Source organism: Cervus canadensis, chromosome 7 (genome assembly GCF_019320065.1).
Source record: "Cervus canadensis isolate Bull #8, Minnesota chromosome 7, ASM1932006v1, whole genome shotgun sequence".
Taxonomy (NCBI): Eukaryota; Metazoa; Chordata; class Mammalia; order Artiodactyla; family Cervidae; genus Cervus; species Cervus canadensis.
In genome coordinates this window covers 50,274,406-50,294,252 of record NC_057392.1, presented here as the reverse complement: position 1 = coordinate 50,294,252, position 19,847 = coordinate 50,274,406, and the positions used below count along the sequence as shown (strand labels likewise).

The following is a 19,847-nucleotide window of genomic DNA, read 5'->3' as shown; positions in this document are numbered from 1 at the left end:
CACCCCCAGCCCAGACTGTAAGGAGATGAGAGGTACTTTGGTCATCAGCCTCAATGGTCTATAGTAAAGATTTCGCAGGCTGAACCTGCTCCCAGAACTGCCAATCACACAGACCACCTGACTATTGTACTGTACATGTCAGTAGACATGTCCAATTGAGTGTTGTAATCCTTCCTCTCACCTCCTCTGAGATGAATTCTGATAAGCAGAGAATTAAATGTGTCTTCCCAACTGGTGGTAAAGAATCTGCCTGCCAATGCAGGAGATGCAAGAGACGCAGTTACGATCCCTGGGTCAGGAAGATCCCATGGAGAAGGAAATGGCAGCCCACTCCAGTATTCTTACCGAGCATATCCCATGCACAGGGGAGCCTGATGGGCTACAGTTCATGGGATTTTACAGAGTTAGACACGACTGATCACACATGCACAGGTTCCCAATTTGGAGTAATCCCATGAAAAGATGCCTAGAGACATTTCTAGAGAGGGGAAGAGGTGGATTAAGAAATTCTAGCATTTAATGCAGCTTTGACGGAGGTAGCAAAGGACCGGGAGATGAGGCTGCAAGTGTTTACAGAGCCCTGGAGTGGAAGTCAGAAGACCCTAGATGAGCACCAACTCTGCAACTGCACCTTGAGCGAGCCAGAGGCATGTCTGTTCTCCTCTCCAAAGAATGACCTCTCTCCTCTGATTCGGCACAATTCTACTCACAGTTTTTGTATGTGGGCTGCCTAAATGGTTTTCCTTTAGAGAAGACAAGAGCCACAATGATGCAGTTGATTGTTCCCAAGAACCATATAGTAGTGTTCTCAAAACTTGTGAAGACACCATTAGTTCCATTCTTTACTGGAGGAGTTGGAGAAATGGTTAACTTTGAAAGGGTGTCATTTTGCACTGTGCAGGCACTAAAAAGGAAACCAAAAAGGCTAATGAAGTGAGATGACAAGCCCTTCTGAAGCATATGTATTTACATGACTCTGTGCCCTGCAAGGCTTCTACAATTGCCTACACTTTGGGAAAGAATATACTGAAAAGTACAAGAGAAAGAAATCAGCATGTGTAGATCTATATTTTGGGTAGATGATAGATAGATAGATAAACAGGTTCAAAGTTACTTAGTCTATAAATTGGGCATGAATCGTATATTAAACCTATGTGGGAGAAAAAATGTTAAGTCATGAGTCTTTCCTCTGTTTGCTTAAGATTTCTGAACATGTACAAGAAGGGTGACTGTACAATTGATCGTCCAACAGGCACAGATGTCAATAGGAAAGGAAAAAACTTAACCATTTCATTGGGTTATCAAGCTTAAAATAGGGTTGCCTAGCTAAACTATAATGTATGCTCGCCTTAGATATAAAAGATGGTCGTAGTTCACTATCATATAAAATGAGTAAAGAGAAATACTAATGAACGAAGCTACCAAATAGTGTTACAGAGATGCACACTCTGTGTGCCAAGGGCCTTAAGGAAGCCAAAACCTTTAGCAGAATGAAGATCCATTTGCCTCTCGACGTATGGGCCAGATGACGTTTGATAGAAATTGGAATGTGAGAATCTAAGGCTGTGATCATACCTGTGCATCCCCATGGAATACCAAGGCTGCCTCTGAACCAGAATGAAGCCCACAATTTGCATGGCCAGGCTGAGAAGAATGTTGAGAATCACGGAGAGCAGCAGAGGTGGGGAGATCAGCCGTCCTGCTGGTCTGAAAGGCACCAGCTTGGGATAGGCACCGTTCAAATTCACTACAAAATAAATTCAGGTTTTATATGGTATATGACAGGAGGCAATTTTTGTATTCTTCATCAGAAGTATGGTATAACTTCTTGGTCCCACATATTTGAAGAAACTGACAAATTGGAATATATCACAAACGCAAGGAATAAAACAATGAATGTATGCAAACTTAAGTCATATGAGGAATTCTTGAAAGAGAAGACATAGGACAATCACGAGATACCTTTTTTCCCCCTAATGAATAGGCTAACTATTAAATTATAGATGAGGAAGTGATGAAATGAGCACTCTCATATACTGCTTGTGGAAACATAAATTGACACAAAAATGCCTTCTGCAGGGCAATTTGGTAATAAATATGAAGAGACTGAAAAATGTTCATAACTTGTGACATAACTATTCCACTTCTGGAAATTTATCCTAAGCTAAAAAAACAGAGATGTAGGAAGATGTTCATCACAGCATTGTTTACAATAAATTATGGTACATCTCTACAATGAAACGACATGTAATCACTAAGAAGTAATGCTTTCAAATACTAATAGCAAAATAAGGCATGACATTAGCAAAATGGCAGATTAGGTGGTTCCAAGATCTCATCCCTGCACAGAAACATTGAAAGACAAAAGGAAGCTGTCAGAACCAACCTTGTCAGAACTCCGAAAAACAGACAAAAGTCTCTAGCAACCAAGCAGATACTGAATCAAGAAAAAGATTGCTTAAAAATGGGAGGAAAGCTTTGTGCCATTTTTTACCTGCCCTTGCCCCACTCCCTCCTTAGTTTACTGGCAATGGTGAACGAGGCTGTCTGCATTCCCAGCAGGGGATCCTGGCCCCTGGTTATAGAAGGGAAAAGCAGACTTTATAGACAAGTTACTACGTATGTCTGTTCTAACCTATCTGGGGACTACCTGAGGACTGTGCAAGGTATTCATCTCTCTTTCATCTAATACAAAACTTAGTAAAGGCAGAAAAGCAGCATACACTCCTTGAAAGTACTGTAAGGCTAACAAGCTACCCACAGTCACAGGGAGCAAAAAATTGCAGTTGAGACATAAAATAACCATTTGTGGCTTAGAAAGAAAAGTTAAGGAGCATTTATTTGGAAAATTATAGTATTCAAAAGTACTCGTGCCTTTGGAGAATGTAGAAAGTCATGTGCATGCCAAAATGAACAGTCAGGAAAGACCAGAAAAGACCCTAAGTTTTTACTGAATAATCACTCAGCTCAGCACAAGCTTGGTAATGTGTTGAAGTGCCTCAGTAGAGAACCAGTCTAAATACCGGGAGAGGTATTTCTTTGTTCATGTCATGGAATTCAACTCATGGATATTTCCATCAAAATATTAGTTGAACAAAAGCTAAAGCAATAGAGATTTTATTGACTACATGTGACAACTGGTCCAAATCTTTGAAAAAATAGCTCAGAAAAGTTACTAAATAAATGGACTACTGCAGCCATCAAAAAGCAGCAAAACAAAAAACATCAAGACCTAGGGAAGGGAAGGAATGATTTCCAGAGTTACAACATTATAATATTTAATGAAATAAAATAAACTGACAGAAATTATTTCTGAGAAAGCCCAAATATTGGACTTACTGGGAAAAGACTCAAAAACAACTGTCTTTAATATGCTTAAAAAACTAAACAAAGTCAGGCAAATAATATATGAGCAAACTGCTACTGCTGCTGCTAAGTCACTTCAGTCATGTCCGACTGTGCGACCCTATCCCTGGGATTCTCCAGGCAAGAGCACTGGAGTGGGTTGCCATTTCCTTCTCCAATGCATAAAAGTGAAAAGTGAAAAGTGAAAGTGAAGTCGCTCAATCATGTCTGACTCTTCACGACCCCATGGACTGCAACCTACCAGGCTCCTCCGTCCATGGGATTTTCCAGGCAAGAGTACTGGAGTGGGGTGCCATTGCCTTCTCCAATATGAGCAAAAGGAGGGTATTAATAGATAAAAATTTTTAAATGAAGCAAAATGACATTCTTTTTAAAGAACCCTTTTTAATAATTTCTCTTTATTGACATACTCATTTTTGACAGCAGTAAAGGTAATTATTGAGACAAATATAAAATCCTATATTATTCCAATTTTGTTTTTTAACATAATTTTTTATTTCTACATGATCTAAAAGAGAAATGCATAGAAATAATTATATATGTATGTTATTGAGCACAAAATGGATAAAGATTTAATTTGTGATAACCATATAAAAGGAGACAGAGCTATAAACAGCAGAGTTTTTGCCTGCTACTAATGTTAATGTACCTATTCAACTAGATTGTCATACATTTAGCTCATTACATGTAATCCCTATAATTATATATTATATAATAAGAGACCTACAGTTAGCATCACACCCAAGGGTGAAAGATTGAGAGCTTTCCCCTTAAGATCAGGAAGAAAACAAAGATGCCCACGTTTACCATTGCTATTTAACACTGCATTGGAAATTCTATCTAAAGCAATTAGAGAAGAAAAATAGATAAAAGTCATTCAAATTGGATGAAAGAAGTAAAACAATCTCTACTCACAGGTGATATGATCCTATATTTTGGAAATCCCAAAGAATCCACATGAAAACTACTAAAGTTAAAAAATGAATTCAGCTATGTTGCAGGATCAACACATTAAAATAAAATCAATTGTGTTTCAACACATCAACATAAATGGATAAACAAGATGTGATATATACATATATATAATGGAATACTATTCAGCCATAAACAGAATGAAGTTCTAATGCATGCTACAACATAGATGATATGAAAGTATTATGTTGAGATAAGCCAGAAACAAAGGGACACGTATTGAATGGCTCAACTTATTCAAAACATTTTGAATTGGCAAATTTATAGAGACAGCGAGTAGAGCAGAGGTTATGAGAGACTGGATGGAAGGGCAATATGAATTATTTCTTATTAGGTAAAGAGCTTCTATTTGGGATGATACAAAATGAGTAATAGATAGTGGTGATGGTTGAACACTGTTGTGAAGGTAATTAATGTACCTGAATTGTATACTTAAAATGGTAAAAATGGAAAATTTTATATTATGTATAATTAATACAATCAAAAAGGTTGAAAATATTTAATGACATTAAAAAGTGGGTATAAAGGTAAACAAAAAGAATCAGGATGCAAAACAATATAGAAAACATAATTCAAATACATGTATATGTATATACATATATCTGATTGGAAGGAAATATGTCAAAATGCCTTCATTGGTTAGCTCTGTATAGTAGAATATAGGTGGATTTCTTCTTTGTTATATCTTGTAATGTTTTCCATTTTATTTTCACAATGAACTTTATTAATCAATCATGAGAACAGTAAAGAGTCAAGTACATTTATCAAAAAATAGATAAAAATCTGGAAATGCTTGTTATGGGCAACAGAAGAATCACAAAAGAAAATGAGAGCTGTTTTCAAATATCTGAAGGACTGTTTCAGCAGAAAAACCAGATTATTCTCTGTCTTCCCAAATGGCAGAACTGAGAACTGAGGTGGGTGAAAGTTACAGAGAGACAGAGCTGGCTTGATGGAAGGATTTACTCTGTTAACAGTAAAGACTGTCCAGGAATGTTCTTATGGTAGATTTAACAGATATTTAATGAGCTCCTTTGATGTGTCAGGCACTGTTAGAAGTACTGGAATATAGCAGTGATCAGGACAGAGAAGTTGTTCTCAGGCAGTGTACACCCTGAGAGAAGGAAAGCAGGCAAAAACAAATAAAAACAGAGATTAATGCCATAATTTCAGATTGCGGAAAGTAGCATGAAAACAATAAAGCAGAATGAGTGATGGAGAATAACTGGCTTGGTCACTATTTGAATGACCTTTCTGAGATGGTGACATTTAAGCTAAGATCTGACTCTTAAGAAAAAGCCAAAGCCATAGGCAGTTCCACTGGGAAAGTATTTTAGGCAAAGAAAATAGCACACACACAAAAAATTGATGCTGAGGTGACCACAGTTGGCAATGTTCACAAGACAGAAAAACCAGGGTGTCTAGAACAAGGAAGTGAGTTACAATATGGTTAGAGGTGAATTTGGAGAAGTAGGCAGGAGCCGGATCACATAAGATTTCAGATTTAGTGGAAATAGAAAGGATGACAACAAAATTTATATGTAAAAAGTAACACTTTCACTATTGTGTAAAAGGTAAATTGGGGTGAGGAGAAAGCAGCGAGAATGGAAGCAAGATCAATTGTGAGGGTTATCACAGAAATCCTTAAGTGAGGAGACATGGCTTTGTGACAGTAGCTACATGGGATGGCGAGCAGGGATGCAGGGTATTTTTTGGAGGCAGAGCCAATAGGAATTGCAGATATATTATATGTAACGGTGGAGAAAAAAGGAAAATTAAGGATGACGCTGGGTCTTCAATTTGAACAACTTGCTAGATTGTGGCATTATTTTAATAGAATGTAAATTTCATGGGGAAAAGAACTTTTATTTTTTTTCCACTGAAGTATTTCAATCACCTACTACAGTAAGTAGTACAAACCAGATACTCAGTAAGTATTTAATAATTTGTTGACTCTCAGACCTGATGAAATAAAATGTTCTGTTTGGGCCTCTGAAGTCTCCATACTGTTAAATAGCTAAGATTAGATGCTTAGCAGCCGCATTTCCAGAGCTTGGGATAGACCTCAAGGCTAGAGACACAAATTTGGGATTCATCATCATATGGGTGACATTAAATTCATAGAGTTGGTTGAAATCACTTTGGGAGATGGTGTAGATTGAAAAGACAAGCGAACATAAGAACAAGGAAGCCTTGGCACATTCTGAAAGTCAGAGCACAGGTAGGTGGCACAGTGGTAAAGAATCCGCCTGCCTATGCAGGGGACGCAGGAGATGCAGGTTTGATCCCTGGGTCAGGAAGATATCCTGGAATAGGAAATATCCACCTCTTCTAGTATTCTCGCCTGGGAAATTCCATGGACAGAGGAGCCTGGCAGGCTACAGTCCATGGGGTCGCAAAGAGTCGGACACGACTAAGCACACATAAACCCACACACACATACTCAAAGAAGCAGAGGCCAGCAAAAGAAATGGGGAAGCTGTAATCTTTAAAGCAATAGATAACTCAGGAGTACGTGGCATCACAAAAGCCAAGAGAAGAAACCTTTTAAAGAAGGAGAGTGCTGTTGAGAGATTCAAGTACAGTGAGGAAAGAGAAGTGATCAGTACTGTTGACAGCAAGGAGGTCCTTGGTGGGCTTGACAAGAACAGTGTTGAGGAAGTGCCTCAGAGGTGTGGACAGTACACAATAGTTACTCTCCTTGAGTCTGTTCTCTGAAAGCAGAGCTTTTGAACAAATTTTTTTTAATGATAAGTTGGTGTGATAGCTGTTAATATGATGATGAGATGGTATTAGAGGAAATAGTGGAAATAGTGTGAAAGCAAGACCAGGAGCCATGTGGAAGGGGCAAGCTAAGACTGGCACACCTTTTTAAATGAAGTATAGTTGATTGACAGTGTTGTGTTAGCTAGTACAGCAAAGTGGTTCAGTTACACACACACACACACACACACACATATACTTTTCAAATTCTTTTCCATTATACATCATTATAAGATATTGAGTATAGTTTCTTGTGCTATACAGTAGGCCCCTGTTGTTTACCTACTTCACATACAGTAGTATGTATATTCTGGTATTTTTGAATGCATGAGTAATGTGGACCCTCCCAGCCAGTGGTGGCTGGAGCCACTCATACAAGACCACAAGAGCCAACTGCTGCGAAGTTCAAAAGTCAGTTGTTAAACACAGCCATTATTAAAAGAAAATTATATAAAAGCAATTAAGTAAATATCTTAAAAACAAAGATAATGAATACTCAAAACTGATAATGTCCTAATGATTTTACTACCTTTCAGCATTACCTCTGTTCGTGAAGTTAACAATGGAGATTGAACTTAAAAGTGTGTCACATCTGCAGCTGTTACATCATGAACAATTGTTTTTTAACTCAGGAAATAACCTTCCAGTTTTCAAGAATTGTTAGTCAAATTAGCAAACGAGTAGCTCACATGACTGATGGGCTGTGATTAAAGTTTAATCACATGATGATTAAAGTTTCAGCATAAGGCTTTGTGGTTTTGCTCATCCAGGAAAAGAAAAACATCAACCAACATTCACATTGGAACTATTTCAGTCATCAATCACAACCGTATAGTGACTAAGGATACAAGATTTTGATGAAACTCAGTTAAAGCATTCTGTGAGAATCAACTGGTTAAATGGAATTTGCAAGAAAGAGTAATGTATATTTTATTATTATTTATAAATTGTTCACTACTTATTTTTCTTCTTGAAAGCTTATAGTAAACATATGCATGAAAGTGATAGTCCCTCAGTTGTGTCTGATTCTTTGCAACCCCATGAACTGTAGCCCACCAGGCTACTCTGTCCATGGAATTCTCTAAGCAAGAATACTGGAGTGGGTAGCCATTCCCTTCTCCAGGCAATCTTCCTGAGCCAAGGATCAAACCTCCATCTCCTTTATTGCAGGTGGATTCTTTACTGCCTGAGCCTCCAGGGAAGCCCAAACATATGCATATTCATATATATACGTGTGTGTGTGTGTGTGTGTGTGTGTGTGTGTGTACATGAAGTGAAGTGAAAGTCACTCAGTCGAGTCCAACTCTTTGCGACCCCATGGTCTATACAGTCCATGGAGTTCTCCAGGCCAGAATACTGGAGTGAATAGCCTTTCCCTTCTCCAGGGGATCTTCCCAACCCAGGGATCCAACCCAGGTCTCCCTCATTGCAGGCAGATTCCTTACCAGCTGAGCCAGAAGGGAAGCCCAGATATATACATGTATATATACAATTTTTGAAGAGCTGGTTGTTAAATATTTGCCAGGAAACCACCTCCTCCCACCAAGCAACAGCACAGGTTCAGAATCCAAATCCATTCCCTCGAATGTTAGAATCTGGCTGATTGAAACAAATGACTGTAGAATTAGAAATGGCAGCGGACAAATTTGGTCTACTCAACAATTCGGGAAGTTTGACAAGAAAGGGGACAGCAGCTTATGGTGGATTTTGGGTCATGCAAGAGCTCTTTAAAGAAAGAAGATACAAAAATATACATGTATACACTGACTGGAATAATCAAGTAGACCAAAGAAAAGTTGATGGTGGAAAAAAAGTTTTTTACAGAAACAAAATCCTTTAGGAGGTAGGGGCAGGTAGGATTAAAAGTACAAGTGGAACTGGTGGCATTCACATGTAACAGAGGAGAGCAAAGAATATGGTCAAGATGATGGTTAGTGGTCAGGTTGGGGAAAAAATCCCACAACAGGGAAACTGGGGAGACAATTCATATATTATTGATAGTTGGAGGTGGTGGGTGAGAGTAGCATAATGACAAGATTACATTTAATCTCTGTTCTAAATCCTGAGAGGCTAGGATTGGAAATAGAAACCATGAAAGCCATTTAGCTTCTATAAATTGGGCACATTTGGGCCATAACTATACTTAAAAGCACATAGAAATCAGTGTTCCTGATTTTCAAAGTGCTTTTTTTCATTTTAAATGTTTAGCGACCCTTTGTAGAAGCTCTATATTTTGTGGAACACAGTAAAATAACTAGCCAGCTTTTCCTTGGGTAACACCTTCTTTCAACACTTAAAACTGAAGATTCTGTTTCCTCTTTCTCTCCCTGCAGACTATATCCCTTTGCGAACAAGTCACGCATCACTGCTGCTATAGCGACCATCTCTCATGGTGGACCAACCCTGCAGGGAGAGCAGGACACAGGTGCAGGGGAGCATCTCTGAGAAGAAAATTTAAAAGATGTCTTACTTGTTACACCAATAATAGTTGTAATGGCCAGATCCTGGAACAGAAACTGGTAATTTGAAAGGTTGTTTGTCTCCTGAAAATAAAAATGAAAGTCGCTCAAAAAAGTTAGAACCTTCTGGATGAAATGTGATATAAACTGCACTCATTTTGTCATAGCAACATAGGATTTTCAATTAGAAGACCAAGGCGATACGGTCAGGGGCATGGTCATGTCAGCAAGAGTACCAAAGACAAGCCTGTGAACTTCTCCCTAATCAGTAGGGACACCGCTGTGTGCCTTCTGGGCTGGTCCTTTGAGCATCTCTGTCACTCCTTGTTGAGGGGAACACCTCACCCTACTAGATTCATCTTTTCTCTCTTTTCTACTTGTTATCAGAAAGGTTGGAGTTTGGTCTAGCACAACAAAATAGGACTTTCTAAATGGTAAATGAGAAATGGGGTGATCTTACCTAAATTTCATCAACGGAAAATAAGAATAACTAAACCCATGATTTGCATTCTTGGGTGTTGTTAGAAAGTCCTGATAAAGCATGCTGATATTCTTAAGAAAAAAATATTCAGGTCTTATTGATTTCAAGGAACTTGCTTCCTTGCCCCCCAACCCCTTCGTGAAAAGGCAATAATGATTACCCATTATCTCTACTTTTAACTCTACTTTTGAGGCTAATGAGTTACTGGGATTCCAAAATACAGCCAGATCTCTGTAATGAGCCTCTTCTTTTTCAGCCCATTCATCAGTGAAAGGAAAAGGACTTATACAATCTGAAAATAACAGAAGTAAAACCTTCAACCCCGGAGCAAGAGGGTAAGACATAGAGATGAATCTGGATACCTTCAGCTCGAGTGGAATTCCCTTTCTCAGTGTTTGTCAACAGAAGAAGCCTATAGGTTGAGTTCACAAACATTAATACCAGGTATGTCTTTTCTTCTTTGATATTTTGCTAAATAATAAAAGCTATCACAAGATCTATGTACTTTGGGGGATATGATATGCCTATTTTCAAATCCCTATATTCAAGGAATCAGTGATATGCTGCTTTGTACTAACTCATCAGAGTCAATTGCTAAATTTTCAGGAATTTAGTAAGCTAGTTGTTGTGTGTGTTTAGTCGCTCAGTCATGTCCGACTCTCTGCGACCCTATGGACCACAGTCCATCAGGCTCCTCTGTTCATGGAATTCTCCAGGCAAGAATACTGGAGTGGGTTGCCTGTCCCTTCTCCAGGGGATCTTCCCAGTCGAACCCAGATCTCCCACATTGTAGGCTGACTCTTTACCGTCTGAGTTACCAAGGAAGCTTGAAATATCCTATTTGCACTCTTTCTTTAAAAGGCATTGCAGATTGAAAGTGACCACTACCTTCAGCTCTCACTAACCAAGAGACTAGGTCCCAATCATACCCAGTAGAGCAGCAGAACACCAACATATTGAATCATGCTGTACAGAGCCATGTACTTAAACATGCAAAATGAGGTGACGAGAGCTGCACGGCCTTCCCTGCATGAGAAAAGAAATGAGAAAGTAATGAAATGAACATCACAGGAGGAAATGAGGTCAGTTACCCTGTGCTGTTTAGCTGAGCTCAGAAGAAAAAAATCAAAGCCTGATAATTTGATTGTTTGTCTAACAGACTGGACAGTCTTGAGTCAGTGGGAATCAGTGGTCAGTATGCTAGATTTTCAATGAAGACTAATTCCAGTCCAGGGTCCACAGGCCATTGGTCAAGCCTTGAAGCCCAGATGTGGAGTTACTTTTGTCCTGTCTGTGGGCATTATTTCAGCTCTGAGTAGGAGACTTGAGAAATAGTCCCAGAGTTCATAATCATTCACTAATGTGACTTGGAAGTTCATTTTCCTTCTCTTGGTCACAGTTTCTTCATCTATGAACCAAGGAATTTAAATAAGATTGCAGGTTTGGGGGCTATTTTCATGCTCCAGGTGCTTCAGGGGTTTTGCAAACATCTCATTCAAATTTCATTTGGCAGTCCCAACTTTTTCTAAAACTGAGCTAAAATAATATGCACATTCAAATGAGGCTTGCATCCAACTTAAAGAGACTGGAATCAATGAGCATGTTCATTTATGTTACTGTTGATTGATTTTGAGTAAATGGTATAAATTTAAAGCTTAAAATAGATTACTTATCAAATATCACTTTTATCTCTTTCATTTTGGGGAAAAAAAAAAAGAATTTAAATTTACTTCTGGTTGGAATAGTTTCCTGGGATTCCAAAACCTGATCCTCAAATCAGACATTTTCCTGTATTGGGGCTTTGCTGCTGTAGTTAACTCCACCTGGAAGGAGGTTTCTCCTTCTCCCTCACCTCCTGAGAAAGGCTCCCCGACACAACCACATCTGAAGAAATTGATTCCACCATCTGAGCTATCTCATGACTTTTCACACTACTCCTGATTTATCTGTGTGTGTGTTATTGCCTGGCTTCTTCACCAGAAGAAAGCCTTGTGTGAGATCAAGGAATGTTTATTTGCTTCTGGGTTCCCAGTGCCCCCAACAGTTCTGGGTACTGAGTCCCTGCTTTATAAATATTTGTTGAGTGCATGAATACATTTTTTAAATGGGGAGGAGCTAGTCAAAACATTATTTTAATGTGGTGGAAAGAGCATGACGTTTGTACATAAAACACATCGAAGCAAAATTAATTCTAATACAATCTTCAATCTTATATGGCAGTGAGTTTGGCTGCGTCAAGTTCTCAGAGCCTCAGGTTCTTTGTAAAAGGAATAGTGACCATCCCTACAATTCCAGGCTGGCACTTTATAAACTGTGAACACATACTAGTTATAATGACCGAAAGCAGCCACAATGCTCACCATCTCTATTATTCAAACAAAATGCAACAGAAGTACATATTCTGGGGTGGGGGAGGAGAACGAAGCACCAAGGGAAACTGTAGTGGAAACAGCAAAGATGAATAAATATTCTGGAAACCAGGGATAGGAAGGATATTCCAAAGAAGTTTAAAGACACAAGAGGAAAGGAAGACAGGTAGGGAGGAGAGGGTTTCTGTAAATCCTCCATTAGGAAAGTACCTAAGGAGGTATATTCAGAACGATACTGAGAGTATGATTAACATTTTCAAAGCAGCAGCAAGTTCCAGATTCCAATCTTCTAAAAATAATATATTCAGTGATTTTTCACTAGAAATGCCACTGCTTTCCCGGAAGGTAAATCCACTCCAAAGTAGAATCCCACGAAGCACCCTCTCCACCCAGGGACATACATTTTCCTTGGTTTTTGCAGAATAAAGGGATCTACACCTAAAAGTCAAGAGAGGTTAAAACAATGCTGGAGGAAAGTACCTACTTACTTGATAAGGTGAGGTACACATTCAATGTTTGGAGTTTTGGAGGTGAAAGGTGAAGCCACAGACGCCTCCTGCTCTGATAAAGAGACGCCCACATGAGCCATTTTCAAAGCCTGAAAGCAAAGAGTCAGCTTATTGACTACTGACATACATCTTTCCTGAGGCTGCGTAAGAAAGGCTAGTTAATCCGGCTACAAGGTGGTTTGTAGGCCCAAGCTCCGGCCAGAAGATGATTATACTTTGCTCTGCCTACTACATAAGAAAGAGCTGTCACTCTGACACCTAGCCAAAGAAGTTCAGAATCCGGAGCCAAATTCTACCCCATTCAGTCCATACTGGTCATTGAGTCATTGTGTGGCTCTGGTCCAAACCTTTCCCAAATCCTCCCCATCAGTTTCTCCATCAAGAGGAATGGAGATGGTACATAACCCCAGAGATGCTCTCTCTTATTGGGCTTGGAGCAAATACACTTGAGGACAAGATGATGGCCCCACATTGGCAGCTACTTACCCCACAGTCATTGGCTCCATCACCACACATACCTACAAAGTAACTAAAAGGGAACAAAGTGTCAATTGTAGAGGAGATCAAAGCAATCTTACCTACTAATTGCTCTAATTAAAAAGATAAAATAGCTTTATTACTTAAGACTCAAGCTTATTATTTATTTTAAGGGAGTTTCCCTAACAGTCTGGTTTGACCAAAAGTAGAGTTTGACTCAGCAGTTCCTGAAATGAGTTAAGAAAGCCAACATGGCTGTCCTAAGTCTAGGTGCTTCAAGGAGACCCTGCCTTCACTATCTAGGAGGCAACTCTGTCAGCTGTAAAATAGGAAGTTCATCATTATATGACACTATGGCACGGTGGGAGGGCACGGGATTTGAAACCAGGAGATCTAGATCTTTGACCTGATCTCTTTCCATTTTGATATCATTCATCTCCCCTACAAAGCATTATGAGTATTCAGTGAGGTGAGGCATTCTAAAATGATAAATAAAAATTCATTTTTGGTAATGTTTAGTCACTGGAGAGGAAATCCACTGTGTCAGCAGTCACTTGAGGGACTCAAAAATGGGCTGCCAGGATCAAAAGTTGAAGAAACAAAATATACCTCTATTTCAGGATAGATTTTCAAGGCTGAACGGATACTGCTATCTTGAATTGTTGATGAAGATAGTCTGCTTTTTAAGGTAGGAGCAATCTGACAATGTTTGCATAATTTGCTGTACTTCTCTTCCACACTGCTACCTAAGACAATGAATTTACTGCAGAGGTTTTCAGCCATGTTCAGAAGAGAGGACTATTTGCCCTTTCGGTGACTGAATCAAGTGAATAGGAGCTGGAGTTGTGTGGGTGTGGTCCAGTAACAGAGGTAGAGAAAACCTCAGAGACTCCATGGAGTTCCATTAACAGGACATAAAGGACCCCAAATGATGAGATTCTGTTAATGGAGACACTTTGTATTAAGAGTATCTTTCTAATTTAGAATGGACAGGATTCTTTGCATAAGAATGCTTTAACATTTCAGGGTTATATGAATCTCTCTCTTGTCATAGGATCCCCCCATTTATCATAACTATAAAAATAATTTTTAAAAATAAAATGTACATTTTCATTGTACCTTCAGAAGTCAAGTTCAAATGACCTTTCTAGAGTTATTTCTTGTGCCCCTTATGTTCTAGTTCAGTGGGATTCTCTAGATGCAAAATTGACTTATGAAAGGAACTTTTACAAAGTACTGAGGTTCAAGCACCCACACGAGTAACTGAATCAGAATCTCTAGATGGTGGTGTCCTGGTATTGCTAATTTTTCAAAGCTCCTGAGGTAAGTGTCATGCGTAGCCACATTAAGAACCCTGCCCTGGACTTCCTTGGTGGCCCAAAGCTAAGACTCTGCACTCCCAATGCAGGGGACCTGGGTTATATCCATGGTCAGGGAACTAGAACCCATAGGCTGCAATGAAGACCTAAGATCCTGTGTGCTACAGCTAAGACCTGGCCCAGCCAAATATATAAATGTTTAAAATATAAAAATAAAAGAGGAGGGGACAGATGTATACCTATGGCTGATTCATGTTGATTTTTGGCAGTGAAAGTCAAAGTCACTCAGTCGTGTCCGACTCTTTGCAACCCTATGGACTATTCAGCCCATGGAATTCTCCACGCCAGAATACTGGAGTGGGTAGCCTTTCCCTTCTCCAGGGAATCTTCCCAACCCAGAGATCCAACCCAGGTCTCCCGCACTGCAGGCAGATTCTTTACCAGCTGAGCCACAAGGGAAGCCAATTCTGTAAAGCAATTATCCTTCAATTAAAAATAGTAATAAATTTAAAATTTAAAAGAAAAGAAAGAAATTTTAAAACAAACAAACAAACACTGCCTTAAACAACGGAGTGACTTCCTATACCTCTTACTTTTCCCCTGTTGTGCCTGTATGCACTTTACACTAACTGAATTGATAAAGAACCTACTCTAGTTTCTGAAATTCTTCCACCAGACTGGATTTCTGCCCTGGAGACATTCTGGCAAAGATGGTTCCATTCATCAGTATCTGTAAAAAATGCAAACAGGAAATTTTTAAATCATGTCAGCTGGTCATACCTGAAATAACTGATAGCATTCGGAACACTGACTGGTTAATGATATCCATGAGTGAGAAAACAGTGTTTTTAAGAAGTCCTCCTTTGGATTTTAAGACAGATATTGAGACTTTGGTCATCAGGTTAGTGATCAAGAAGACTAAAATCAGTAAAGATGAGTATTTAATAGACAGAGTTGATGAAAACAATGACCTACAAGAATTTAGCTCAGCTGCCATGGAGATTGTGGTCCTGAAAAATCTGGAGCTTAATAGAACCTTAGACCAGTAGAGTATGAGAAACTGAAAGATAAAATGAGGTCAGGATCCCAAAAGAAGGAAAGGAGGCAACAACTGCTTTTTGGAAAAATTGTTTGAATCTAGCAGAAAAATAACCTAGTGATGACAGAGTGATTATCTGGAGCCTTTGACTTAACTGTACTAACTGGGCTTGACTAATTGTGAAACTCAGCTGATATCTCCAACCTAATTTGGGCTATGAAACATTAATTGATTGTTGTATAAAAACCTCTACCAGGTCCATCAACCTGAGCCCCATCCGACAGAGTCTAAGTTCTTCTGTTAACAGCTCTATGCTCCCTGCTCTTCTTGGCAATAAACTCAGTTCAGAGTTCACTCAGCTTTAAGTCTTCATTCTTTTTTTCTTCAACAGTACCCAAGATAATGAGCAATTGAATGCAAATAAATAATTTTGCTTTACTATGAACGTAATCCTCCTCTAGTTTGTTTAGATGTTTTATATATATAACTTGCCAGCCCCCACTATGGGTTTAAGTTTGACACTCTTTTGTATAGAGATTCTCTATCAAAAGCCTAGTGGAATTCCTCTACCCTTGGCCTGCCCTTGCTGTGTTACTTCAGCTGTGTCCGACTCTGTGCAACCCCATGGACTACAGCCCATCAGGCTCCTCTGTCCATGGGATTTGCCAGGCAACAATACTGGAGTGGGTTGCCATTTCCTTCTCCAGGAGATCCTCCTGATCCAGGGATCGAACTCACCTCTCTTAAGTCTCCTGCATTGGCAGGAGGGTTCTTTACCACTAGTACCACCTGGGAAGCCCCATCTTTGGCCTGCCTTCCTACATAATTGCTGGATTCCACTATCCTGTGAGACCCCCTCAATCGTGGCAGTATAGTGACAGCTACCTAAAAGCAATCTTATCACTTGAGAAGTCACTAATGCTTTAATCCTACAGTTGATGGATAATTGGCTAATCAAGTTTACTTATTTTAAATCTAGCAGGAAATTAAACAGTGACCTCTGCAAAACTATCTGCTTTCCTTATGATACATTCTATAGGTATATCTAACCTAGTTAAAAGTTTGAAATTACTTACTATCATGCTCTCTGACATTGTTAGCATCTTTACCAGGAGATAGGTACCATCTTAGAACTCACCTTTGGCAGTAGGCTACTGAAATGTTGAGTTATAACCTGGAAGGACTTTCCATTTAGAGCAAAATGGTAACTTCCTTCTTTGCTATTATCAGAGATTTCTTCCCTGATATTAATGTAATTGTCCTGCAAAGCAAGACATGTTATTTTAGACTTGATAAGGTGGTTAGAATCACAAGCATATCTAAGCAAAGGCAACTATGATAGTCTGGGGTCTCTCTTTAAAAGTCACACTCCAGCCTTGATTCCTCAGAGAAGCACTTTCTCTTTGCTGGATCAATCTTTGCACATCAACAGCCTCTAGTGAACAGAAGGATAACATTCACGTCCTGTCCGCATCCTGATTTGATCTCAGTGAGTCCCAGAGAAAAGCACATTTCACACATTTTAAGTGTAAAATATGAAAGCATTGCAGCTTAATAAATCTCTCCCTGAAGTGAAAACTTTCCTTTTTTTTTTTTATTGCTAGCAGAATTAATATTGTTTCACAAGGACACAATAGAGATAGGATACTGACAAGATTGGGGATAAATGAATAAACTTTTTTCCCCCCATCTTGAAGACATGGTCTGATTTTCCAATGCACACAGCAGTGTCTCTCCTAGGGACTAAATCCACTTTGAACTCAATGGGATAGCGGGCAAGCAAGGGGAAAGGGGGAAATTAGATTTGCAGTCTCACTTACTATATTCTTTCTAAAGGCTTTTTAAAGTTTAATAGAATGCATTATTTCCAGCATCCAGGAAAGCACCATACTTTAAAACTCAGTATGAATGGTATGGTAAAGTGATATAGTTGAGTGCTTTGAACTGCATACATGTTAGACATCTGAAGAAGTATGTTGACCCCAGGTCACCTGTACACCTCCGCCAGTCAAAGCTGCTCAGTAGCCAACTGTGTGTGATGAGTTAGATAATATGGCAGAAGGTCTGATTTTAGGTATACCTGATTCCTGTATGCAATGTGCTTCTTCTCTTCTAGTAGTTTCCAAGAAATAGATGCTGATGAGGACCCAGTTGTTTCATTTGCTTCAATGAGAATGACTTTCTGGCTTTCAGAAACCATTCCAGACTTTCTGGCCACTGTTATTGCAGTCTGAAGATTGTCACCTAGAAGAAAGGAAGAGTACCCCAAAATGGGATTGAAGAGACAGAACCAACTCATGCAGAGCCTGGAAAGCTATGTATAAATACTTATAAACTATGTAAAACTATGTATAAAATGATGTGTAAACATAAAAATATATAACTGAATCACTGGTGTACACCTGACAGTGACACAACATTGTAAGTCAACTATACTCCAATAAAAACTTTTAAAGAAAGACTCTAACCCAAACTTCCTATACCTAGACAAGACACCATTCCCTTGTCAAAGCCAAGAAAGATATTTTAGGGTATATAATAAATCAGAAAGCATATCTCCCTTTCACCTCATCCAAAGACAATTCTTCAGAAAAATTACAACCAAGCAAGAGAAGAAGCAGAACAGAAATTTCAATATGAGGAAAGAGGTGAAGAGGGAAGGCTGTGAGCCATGAGTTCTTACTTCTACATAAATCTAACTGGTTAAAAATAGATTCTGAAAATGTATACAATAATTGCTAAATAAAGATTTTGAAACAGAAGAGCCATAATATAAGGGGAATTCTAGTTAAGTAGTAAATTAACTCAGAAAAACCTAAAAGTTGGACTGAGGGGCTCAGAAAAGAGAGGGTAAAAGTGATCCAAAAATTTCTTGGTTTGGAGGGACGGGTAGTGGAGGGGAATAGAGAAGTACCAAAGGGGAAGTGAACGTACACTTGAGTCCCCAGGATAGAACTGAGTTCAAGGGCAGTAGGGTGGAGAGAGAATTCTTTGGTGGGAAAGACTGTATCTTGATTCCACAATTCATAGAGCTAAATGCATCTGACTTTGAGAGCAGAGAAAGGGAAGGCAACACACACTCAAAAAACATGAATACTTAAGGAACTCATTGACTCTCCACTCAGAAGCATTCATTAGGAAATTTTACACATTTCTCTTGCGTGATCCTTGCTCATCATTCCCTTATTTGTGATTTGGGGTTTGAGAGTGAGACTACAGGTACATTTCATAATTTCCAGAATCATAGATCTCATTTGATGGGCCTTCAGCGTAGTGTACAGACCACGCTGACTAAGCCTTCTTCTTCTCTGAATATTTAACAATAAAATCAACATCTCTGCATGGCTTAAGTCTTCTTATTCAAGTGTTATTTCAAAAGTCTCCTATCAGAAAGAACACCTCATCTAAAATAGCTGGTCAGACACAGTTAACCACATCAGCCTGTTTTGTTTTACGTAGCTTATAATATTTACTGTTAGCTGTTTATTTTCTTTCTTAAACCATGTGAATGAAAACTCAGTGAGAACAGTAACTTTGCCTTTTTTGTTGCCCATCTCCAGCATCTAGAACGGTGCCTGGCCCATATCAGGGAGTCAAAAAGACTTGCTACTTTTTGAGGGAACTATGTCTAATTCTGCATCAAATTCTTTACGTTTTCACACACATATTTTGTTCTATACCTGTGATCATCACAGTCCTTATCCGGGCTGAGATGAGCTCTTCAAGGACAGGTTTTGTCTCTTCCTTCAGTCGATTCTCCAAGATCAGCAGTCCCAGAAATATCAGGTCTGATTCTACCTGCTCCCTGGAAGTATATGAATGATTGAACAGAAATCACCCACTATAGTCTTTCTTACAGGAAGCAAAAAAAAAAAAAAAAAACAATGACAGACATCTTCCCCTCAGAGTGGTCCCTACTCACTCATTCATGCACCATTGCTGGGGCCCTGAATATGTGCAGGAACTTTCCAGAAAAAAGACAAGAGAGAGCACAAGGACATGGAGACATTTGCTCTGATGGAATTGAGAGGAAGAGAGGGTGCTTATTCAGTACAAGATTCACTTTAATCTTGGTAGAGAATGAATGAAATAG

The 19,847-nt window shown here is 39.1% G+C and overlaps 1 protein-coding gene across 4 annotated transcripts in view; it reads right to left on the bottom strand.

Annotated features, from left to right (window-relative positions):
• Positions 1-19,847, bottom strand: part of ATP13A4 (ATPase 13A4) — a 115,871-nt gene that overhangs the window by 9,957 nt on the left and 86,067 nt on the right. For 3 of the 4 annotated variants that reach the window (XM_043473348.1, XM_043473347.1, XM_043473349.1), the window contains 10 exons: positions 19,435-19,559; positions 17,835-17,998; positions 16,893-17,015; positions 15,366-15,445; positions 13,406-13,448; positions 12,899-13,008; positions 10,971-11,067; positions 9,572-9,644; positions 1,576-1,747; positions 711-904 (listed from right to left, as the gene is read on the bottom strand). In XM_043473348.1, the coding sequence (XP_043329283.1) occupies positions 711-904; positions 1,576-1,747; positions 9,572-9,644; positions 10,971-11,067; positions 12,899-13,008; positions 13,406-13,448; positions 15,366-15,445; positions 16,893-17,015; positions 17,835-17,998; positions 19,435-19,559 (1,181 nt within the window). The remainder of the gene's footprint in view (positions 1-710; positions 905-1,575; positions 1,748-9,571; positions 9,645-10,970; positions 11,068-12,898; positions 13,009-13,405; positions 13,449-15,365; positions 15,446-16,892; positions 17,016-17,834; positions 17,999-19,434; positions 19,560-19,847) is intronic. The other variant, XM_043473350.1, reaches the window with a different exon arrangement.